Raw genomic sequence first — 9373 nt, 5'->3', positions numbered from 1 at the left:
TCGTTATATGTACTGTACAATACGTATCTGGTCTGTGATTTATCAAGATTCACACGGATGCTCATTGTGAAAACACTATTACAATTAGAAAACTTCTACTGAATTTGAGAGGAGGCACAAAGTGCAAAGATATCCAACATATCCAACCCTGCAGATAAAATCAATCAGTTAGAAAATGTGTATTTTTCCTTCTTTTTTAGTAACTCGGGTGAACTGACCCTTTGGCAATCAATGCTAACTTTAAAACTGGATGTTTTAATGATGAAAAGTTATTAATCATAACCCCACTACATGAAGATGAATGATTATGGATGAAGATGGAAATTTTATACACATGCAAATAAATATGCACACATATACACACACACACACACACACACTCTCGAAAACATATTTGTTCGATGGATTGAGTCATAAAAATAAATGCTGTTATTGGAACTTAAATTAATAAAATATAATATCTTTATGACTTTTGTTTTGCGTTATTATTGGGCATAAATGCCTAACACCAGCTCCCAAAACCCTTGGTAACGCCTTCAAATGTTTTAATTTGTCCACCCAACAGTTTGAAACTCAAAGATAGATGGCGACTGTTATGGAAGACTAGCAAAGCCTTTTCTGGAGGATTCCGCTATTCTTTAAAAAAAAGTCACTCAAACTATTAAATGACTGCAAAAACTGCCACTTTGTTGACTGATGTATCACAGACAGACTGGTGTTATTACATTACGTTCGGATGAGTCCAACGAGCGCGACAAATGGAGATGTTTGAATCCCAGCTTATAGTCACTTTTATCTGTCGCAGCACCGTGAGTGTGACCATTGATAGCATGTGTGGCCTCAGAGGAAATCCACCCTTAAATCCTTTCACATCGACACTTAATTCAAACCCGGACTTTACACCGAGGCTCCTGTTTCTTCTCTTCTTCAGCTTATACATGTCGATCAAAGCCAGCAGTGCCAGAGCTGCAGTTTCCATAACAGACTGTATCCTTCTCATCAACACACGGCCTGGAGGAGGCCGGTTCTGAATGACGCCGCACAGACACGGAGGAAAGGGGAAGGTCTGAGTCGGCGCTATAGGGAGATGGAGCACATGACCGATTCAACGCTGAGCTTATTTGTGATGCTTAATTGATTTGGCAGCAGAAAAAGGAATTTTGAGTGGAAAACTGGTTATGTAGCCAACAGCCCTTGATATTGAGAGGGAGGGGATTGTGCCTGTTCAACTCTTTACTGTAAGCCGTCTTGGACTCTTAAGCTTTGCCATAAGGGGCTCTTGTCACTTTGTGATAATAGCAAGCTATTGTGTGACAATCAAATTGAATTTTTAACCATACTGGACGATTCTAAAAGTTTGTGCTGAGGAGGAGGAGGAGGAGGAGTGCGTGCCGGGCTTGCTGTTGGCTACCGGCGTCTGAGGCTTTGCAAGGAAAGTCATTTTGATCAGAATGGATGTAGAGTGAAATGGGAAGCAGCCTTTAGAAAACGGAGACCCATGACGACTTGGATGAAGCTGGAAGGGACAGTCTCCCTGCACCAACACACACACACACACACACACACACACACAAGCACTCATGCGCACACACCTTGCATGGTAGCCAGGGTATTGCCGCCAATGAGGGCCTGGTTCATCCCTGTGCTTACTCCCATTATTGTGTTCCTGAAATGTGGATGGATGGCAAAGTCACGCACACACACGCAAACATTCACACATGTAGAAAAACAGTTCATTGACAGGAATCCAACATACATCCTTGTGTCTAATGTGCAAATTTAGGCAGCACTAGTTTCGTTTTTGTATGTTCAGTACTTAACATTTCCAAAACTGCCTCCATTAACTTTTCTTACTTTTTAATGTATACGTTGAACCGTTGAACACCATATGTTTCACTGCAACATGTAGCTTTACTTCATGCTGTATGGATCAGGTGTAAAGTTGTAATGAGGTCTGAGTCAACCCGTTTAAACTCCCCAAAATTATATTTGTGCTTTCATTCTATAAATGAGAGGCAACGAGAAAGAGCAGATTATTTTGTTTTGGAGAAGAACGTGTTTGTTTCCGCCTGCGACAAATTCTTATTTTCTCTAGAGATTTCTGTGTGGATGTGTTTTTTTCCATGAATTGTCTATAAAATGTGGGAAAACAATAGAAGTGCAGAACATACGTGGTTTGTTTCGTTTGTTTCGCTCCTATAAAGCACCAGGAGCATATTCAGACGTTGATCCGTCAAGCTGTGAGGGAATCCTACGCTGTGCTGCTCCAAGTAATAAATGGTGCAAAATGCTCATGAAAACATGAAAACACTGTGGGTTTTCCTGAAAGCATTTTGTAAAATACACTGCTTTCTGTGGTTTTCAAGGTTTCTGCTTACAACTGGCTCATATCATCTCCCTCTGATAAGAGCTGAAACTGTTCCCACAGGATTGACAGAGGTGTTCCTCAAGAATAACTATTAGGCCCACTGCATTACACCATGAACCTAAATAGTCAGTTTACACTTTTTTACACTGTTTAACACATAAAAAAAGATTTTACAGTGCTGTTAAACCTTTTTTAAGGACTGCAAACCAGCCCTTTCTCCAGATTATAGAGCAAAAGCTTGTTCTAAACTCCAAAAGACAAAATGTGGGGATTTCACAAGAGCACAAACTACAGATGTCCCCAGTCCTGTCCATGCTCTAAATGGCAATATTAATATAGTGTAAATATTGACACATTTATGTCAGATGTTCTTTAGTAGCATCTAGAAGACGTTGGCCCTTGCTATTTAAGATACTTAAGGTAAATATGTAAGTTGTTCTACCAAGGACACGAAGTTCTGTGGGATTTCATGAATAAATAAAGCTTTAACAACTACTAATAAAAAAAAAAGGGGAAAAGCGAACGATGGTATTTTGACTTTCTGGGAATGGATTGGCTCAAACTGAACATAGGAAAATCTTTTTTTTTTAAACTCACCCAGTGCTGAGCCCATGGGCCCCGAGGCTGGGAGGGGCCGGGCTGGCTGTGCTATGGGGGGGTGGAGTCAAAGAAGAAGAGGTGGAGCCGATTGCAGCTGAGCTGACAGGAGTCATGGGACACGAGGCAGTCGGTGACAAACTGGCGGCTGGGAGAGAACGAAGAAGAAGGATATTGATGCCACGTGGTAGCAGGTCTGTTGTCAGTGCAGAGATGAGTTACAGCGTTATTACTAAATAAACACTTTGGTGACACCGCTCTTTATCAACAGTCAGGATCTGAGCTTTCTAAGGTTCTTCTTTAACTCCATTTAACTTTTGCGAGAACTTTGCGACTGGAGAGTATTAGCCTCGGCTCAACGGGCCAATAAATTTCCAGCTGTGTTTGTTACCTGTCAGGTCATCTGTCATACTGGTGAAGCCGGGGATAGCTCACACTGTAGCCAAGCTCCATAAATCATGAGGACGAGTCATGACTCATGGAGGTAAACAACCCAAGATGGGACCAGCGCTTCCATGTTGTTGTCAACAAGACACCATTCTTTCCTATTTCAGTCTTTCTCACAAGAAATTATTTTTTAAAAGTGAGTGTTTTATCAAACCAGTGGCCAAACAGAAATATCAACTTCTCCCAAATTATGTCAGGGCCAGTTTAATCTTCCTGTGACCGACCTTTGGGCCCTAAAAACACTACGGCGAAGCACCACTCTAACCTTTAATAATTTACGTGACTCGACACAGGCACAAACAGTAATTACACCTCACCTGTTGTGCTGAGGCTGGTGGTGACCTGGGACAGACCCTGACTCGATATCTGGGGCGAGAGAGAGAGAGAGAGGAAAAAAAGTCAGGTCAACTTCTGAAATGAAAAGAAAAAGTGCCAAAGTGGTCAAGTGGAGCTGTATTTATGGTGGAGTTTACCATGTGTGGGCTGTAGCAGGGAGCTTTGTGCGTCACAATGGGTGAAGTGTGGCTGGGCAGGGGAGGGGTGGTGCTGCTGGAAGGGTTAATTCGTTTCTCTTTCTGCCGACGGTTGCAGAACCAAACACGAATCACCTCCTTCTCCATGTTGAGCTGCTCTGCCATCAGCAGGATCTCCTCCGAGGTAGGCTTCTGGTTCTGAGGAGGACAACGTAAGACTGAAGTGTGTGTTGTGGATGAGGACGTACTGAGAGAAATGTAAGCGTTTAATAAATCAGATTAAAGTAAACTGTACAACGGAGGGTCAAATGGAGGGTTAGTCCTGAGCCGCTGCGACTGAGTGCGCCGGGTTGGGCCATAGTGTCTATCTAGCTCCTTATTGAGAGGACCAGGGGCATTTGACAGCTTTGATCATGAAATAACTTGTTTAGTTGTCTCTTTGCTAGGTACACCTTAAAAACTCACATGCAATCAAATATTAGTACCATTTTTTGTTGACACATTCAGAGAGCTGTTAGTACATTTGTTTATTACCGAGGTCATAGTAGGTGGAGGTGCACTGGCCCAATTCCTGGAGCAGGCTACATCATGGTTTTTCTGAGCATTGCAAATCATGCAGTTTTACTTGTTTTATTATAGAATTTGAATGTCAGTCGTGCCTAACGTTTTAAGTCTAGAAAAACTCTTAAGATTATTCGAATTTTATTTCCATCTGTGTGCACACAGAGCCAAGAGGTGAAAGTAGAGCTCACCAGTACGCACGCACCCAGTACATGGGTCAAAAAATGTGTAACCGTCATTTTGGTAAATTTGTAAAGCCGGGATATGGAAAAATAACCATGTCTGAACATTTGAATTGAGATCTCACTGACAGAGTCAATCAAAGCTTTCTAGAATATATATATAATTTCAAACAATGAACCTCCAATCTGCATCATTTTGTAAAATTCAAGTGTAATTTGAATGAAAGTGGAGTTTCTACATTTCTGAATGTCATGATGTAATTTCATATACATTATGGGCCTCATTTCAAAATGGCTGCTAGAACAGTGGATCTCGTACCGTGCTGAAGTTGCGCTCTAGTATCACTCGCACGTTGGTCTCAATGCTGGTACGTTTCTTCCTGCGTCGGCCAGGTAGCCCCTCTATGCCCAACAAGGGGGAGGAGATAGAAGAAGGGCTAGGGAGCATGCTGTCTACTGCCATGGTCTCTATTATTCAGAAAGGTGGGGGTGGGGGTGGAGAGGGAGTAAGAATAGTTTGTTGGCAGAAAAACAGCAATTTGTTGTTTTGTTGCACCACAACTAGATGCATGAAATGTTGCGAAAACGTCTGACATCAATAAACCAAAATTCCAGTCTTCAGTTAATAAATATTCCTATCAAATGGTCGTGGTATCTGTGCACGGAACATTTTTGGAACGTATGAAGAAACTCAATGATCTCAGAGTTTTCTTAAACTCTGAATAGTTTCAGGTGTTTACCTGCGTCACTCAGCCACTTCTCCAGCAGTGGTTTCAGCTTGCACATGTTCTTAAAGCTCAGGTTTAGGGCTTCAAATCGGGAGATGGTGGTCTGGCTGAAGTCATTGCCATACAGTTTGCCCATGGCTACGCCAACGTCTCCCTGACGGCAACACAAGCAGCGTCACAAATGCACATACCGCACAGACACAAAGTGCAAACTTCTGTCCAACTTCCTTCTATCTCACCTGGGTGAATCCTAGCTTTATGCGTCGCTGTTTGAAGGTGCGGGCAAACTGCTCTAGCTCCTCCAGGTCGCTGGGCTCTTCCCCCATGTGACCCCCGTGACCTCCACTAGTCAAGCCAGAGGCTAAGGAGGAAGCCATGGCACTGCCTGACGCCGAGGTGGCGCCTACAGACGTCACGACACCAACTGTGCTGCTGCCCGCGGTGACTACAGGACCTCCGCCGCTGCCGCTGCTTCCACCGACCACTACATCGCTGCTCTTCTCCCTCTGTAATATCAGGATGACGCAAGTAAATAAACAAAACAACCCTGTGAACATTATTCAAAATATTAATAGTACTACTGATAAATGATGCTGGGCTGTCAGGGCCATTTTCTCTTTCTAGGAGCTAAATTAGTGGATGCCATCCTCCCTGTCACCAGGTGAGTTGACAATAGAAGATACGAGCAGTGTGTAAAAGCAACAGTGTGACCCCGTGAGCTCAGGGAGTATTAACTAATTGACCAGGCGTCATGCAAGACATCTGCTCCCTCGCGTCTCATTTACATTAACCGTCTCTGTGCATGAAATCCAAGAACAAGCAGGACGTATCTGCTGCTGATCTCGTCAGAGCCTAATGAAAAATCTATAGGGGCCCTTACGTGTGTGAAGATGCATTTATGCATTACGTTATAGGAGATAAAGGCTGAGCACACGATGTAAACTGGGGGACTCGCACGTGAATAAATAAAGATTTTTTTTTTTATTGTGTTGACAAAATGTCACACTCAGATTTCCTACCTGTGCTTGAAGTCCCAGGCGAGGTGGGGTCGCCAGAAGTCCCCCCGGGCTTTGCTGAGGTAGCTGGATCAGATTTGGCGTCGAGAGCAAACCTGCCAACCCGTTAACAAAGCAAACAATTCATCGGTCAGTGAGAAAAACCCTGAAATTCACTAAAAGTTAACAATAGTTGATATCCAACGCCAGCCTGAGTGGTAATGCTTTCACTTCAGATCGGCGGAGGCTGGGCTCACCCTGCGGCGCCTGCTGCGCCTGAGCTGGCTGAGACAGAAGGAACTGGGCTGGAGACTGGAGAGGATGACCCGGCATCAAAACCAGCTGCTGGAGCTGCAACAGCTGCTGGATGTCCTGCGACACAAACACATTTTGAAAGTCAACAGGAATTCATTGGTCATCAAGGCCGTAAAACCATCTAAATATCATAAGTAATGATGGCAATATATGAGAAAAGAGGTTCAACAGTGTAGCTCAGACATGGCCTGCAATGCCTTATTAAGCATCCACTGATGATGTGCTGGATAATTTATTGATTTTTTTATATTAAAGATGTGGACACAAAAATCTGTCCTATGTGGCCTTACAATATAAAACAGAAAAGAAATGATGGGAATGTTGATAATATAGCCTTTGTTCTAATAAGTCTTATGTGTATAGTTATACGTATACTGTATGTGCAAATATATTTTTTCGTTTTTGGTGGTGATGATGATTTATGGAGTTCCTTTGGCAAACTAGTTGTAACCTATGATATACCAATCCAATAAAGCAGCTCTGCCAGGAATTCTATTTAAAGGTAGAATTCTGCAGTGTTGGATAGTGTTAGTAAGGAAAAGAATAAAAGCTGAAAAAAAAAAAGATTTAAGAACTAAAAGTTAAACTTCTGTTTATGCAGAATGGCTCATTTCACATTATTGAAATATCATATTATAATTAGATAAGTTGTAGCAGTTAACTGGGCCGTAGAAGGTAGACCAGTTGTCCACCGGTCCCAGGGTTGTTGGTTTGATCCCCGGCTCCTCCAGCCACATATAGAAGTGTCCTTGAGCAAGACACTGAACCCCGACCTAGTGGCTCCCATTGTGTGTGTGAGTGTGTGTGTGTGTGATTGTGAGTGCCAGTTGGTGAATGAGAAGCACTGTAAAGCGCTTTGAGTGCCAATAGGTAGAAAAGCGGAAGTGCAGGATGGAGCTGATGTCCTTATACACTGTTTGATAAGCGTGTGTTCAATTCTAATTTGAAATACTTAATGTACTGCTGGCAAAGCAATACATAGTATTTTGTATTAATAAACAGATCGTGGGATGTAACAAGTAACTGTTTAAGTAATAGCAATTAGTTATTTTCCATAATAAGCTGCTCAAACCTGGGCTGTGAGCTGGATTGGCTGCGACAGAGCCAGCTGTGGTGGAGGCGGCGGGGGTTTGACCGTTTGCTCCGGTTTAGCTGACTGTTGCTGTTGCTGCTGCTGCTGGGACTGTGATTGGTTCTGCTGCTGCTGCTGGTTGGCTTGCTGCTGCGCGGCGGCGTGGGCCGCGTGAGCGGCGTTGGACTGCTGTACGGCGGCCGCCAGGAGCTGGGCCTGAGCCTGTTGGAGGAGCAGCTGCTGCTGGGCCGGGAGCAGAGCGGCAAGCTGGTGGAAGGAGGGGGAATGAGGCGGTTGCAGGGAGGACGGTGTAGGGAAATGAGAGGAAGAGGGAGATTGATCACATCAGGGAGGAATCAAATCAGGAGCAAATGTAAAGAAAGTCAGGAGAGAGGACAGAGAGCAGAGTTACAGTAACGAAGCAGGAAGAGAGGCGTAGGTGACGCTTTCGGCGGACAGTAAACGCATGCCAGAACAAGACAAGCCAGAAAAGTCACCCACTTTCATAAAGAATCATCAGCTTCGGTATTTCCCTCTGCTCTACTCTGTAAGCCTTTACTACAGGTTGTGCAAGTGTTTGCTTGTCCTTCAGGGGAACTACAGTACCGTATGTACTTCCTGGTGTGCTAGTACATGAAAGTAACTTTGAAAATAAAGTCACATTCACACACATTTAACTCTTCTTGTGATGTGGCAAATAGCTACTTTTTGTCATTTCTATTTGAATGACTTACTGTGTGTGTGTGTGTGTGTGTGTGTGTGTGCTCACCCCTGCGAGCTGACTGCCAGCCAGCATCAGCTGTGTGTGGTGGTGTTGGGTCTGTTGCTGCTGTTGTTGGGAGGGAGGAGCCGGTGGAGCAGCGCCGTGGGTCACCTCAGAGATCTCCTCAATCTTTCCCTAAAGGAGAACACAAGTCATTTCAAGAGGAAGTGCTAATTACACACGACCACAACCACACACACACGCCACACACACAGTCAGATCTCAGAGCTGATGGTGTGTTTCACACTGTGCTTTTGCTCCACCCTACCTGCCTACCTGTAGGTTTCCTAGTAATTTCCTAGTCATGCTCAGTGTGGTTCTGCTGTATGAGGAAAATTACAGTCAACTTGCACAATATCCTTGTGATTGTAGCCATCGTTAAGAATTACTGGAATAACCATCACATACTGTATGTAAATCAGTTTTTTCCCCTCGTGCAATGTAGATTCATAAAATAATCAAAAACCGTCAACAAAACAATTTTTTAAAAAATAGGATTATCAGCCGGAAGTCTGAAATCTCCTTAATGACAAAGGAATGTTGCAGAGGGAGGCAGTGAACATGTAACTGTAAAAAATGTCAGTTCGGGAACACGTGAACACCCTCGACCTCTGACCTCTAGCTGTCGTTACCTGCTCACGGCCCCCGTCGTGACTGCTCATCCAATAACCTAAGCTTCACGCCCGCAACTCAGACACTACCTTCGTATCCTTTTTATCTCTTTGTCTGTTTTCCTCAGGAATCTTTGCTTCTGTGTGGACAAACTCGCCTGATTCCATGTCGCACACTGGGCCCACACACATTCACACACACCCCTCCACACACACGCCCATGTTCAGAACGTGGTCACGCCCAAGCACTTAATGACATTT

General features: G+C 43.9%; 2 protein-coding genes across 6 annotated transcripts in view; both read right to left on the bottom strand.

Moving 5' to 3' along the window:
* The window catches only part of atp1a3a (ATPase Na+/K+ transporting subunit alpha 3a), a 147101-nt gene that overhangs the window by 48737 nt on the left and 88991 nt on the right, over window positions 1-9373 (bottom strand). The gene's annotated exons all lie outside the window — the stretch shown is intronic.
* The window catches only part of pou2f2a (POU class 2 homeobox 2a), a 71050-nt gene that overhangs the window by 22161 nt on the left and 39516 nt on the right, over window positions 1-9373 (bottom strand). For 2 of the 5 annotated variants that reach the window (XM_067476049.1, XM_067475958.1), the window contains exons 5-14: window positions 8508-8636; window positions 7739-8005; window positions 6609-6723; window positions 6376-6467; window positions 5596-5862; window positions 5369-5510; window positions 4948-5096; window positions 3886-4083; window positions 3730-3778; window positions 2966-3161 (exon numbers count right to left, since the gene is read on the bottom strand). In XM_067476049.1, the coding sequence (XP_067332150.1) occupies window positions 2966-3161; window positions 3730-3778; window positions 3886-4083; window positions 4948-5096; window positions 5369-5510; window positions 5596-5862; window positions 6376-6467; window positions 6609-6723; window positions 7739-8005; window positions 8508-8636 (1604 nt within the window). Of the gene's footprint in view, window positions 1-1592; window positions 1667-2965; window positions 3162-3729; window positions 3779-3885; window positions 4084-4947; window positions 5097-5368; window positions 5511-5595; window positions 5863-6375; window positions 6468-6608; window positions 6724-7738; window positions 8006-8507; window positions 8637-9133; window positions 9276-9373 lie in introns of those variants that run through there. The other 3 variants (XM_067475874.1, XM_067475832.1, XM_067475841.1) reach the window with 3 other exon arrangements.

Source organism: Channa argus, chromosome 1 (genome assembly GCF_033026475.1).
Source record: "Channa argus isolate prfri chromosome 1, Channa argus male v1.0, whole genome shotgun sequence".
Classification (NCBI taxonomy): Eukaryota; Metazoa; Chordata; class Actinopteri; order Anabantiformes; family Channidae; genus Channa; species Channa argus.
The sequence above is the reverse complement of the archived record's forward strand: the minus strand, read 5'-3'. Positions and strand labels throughout refer to the sequence as shown.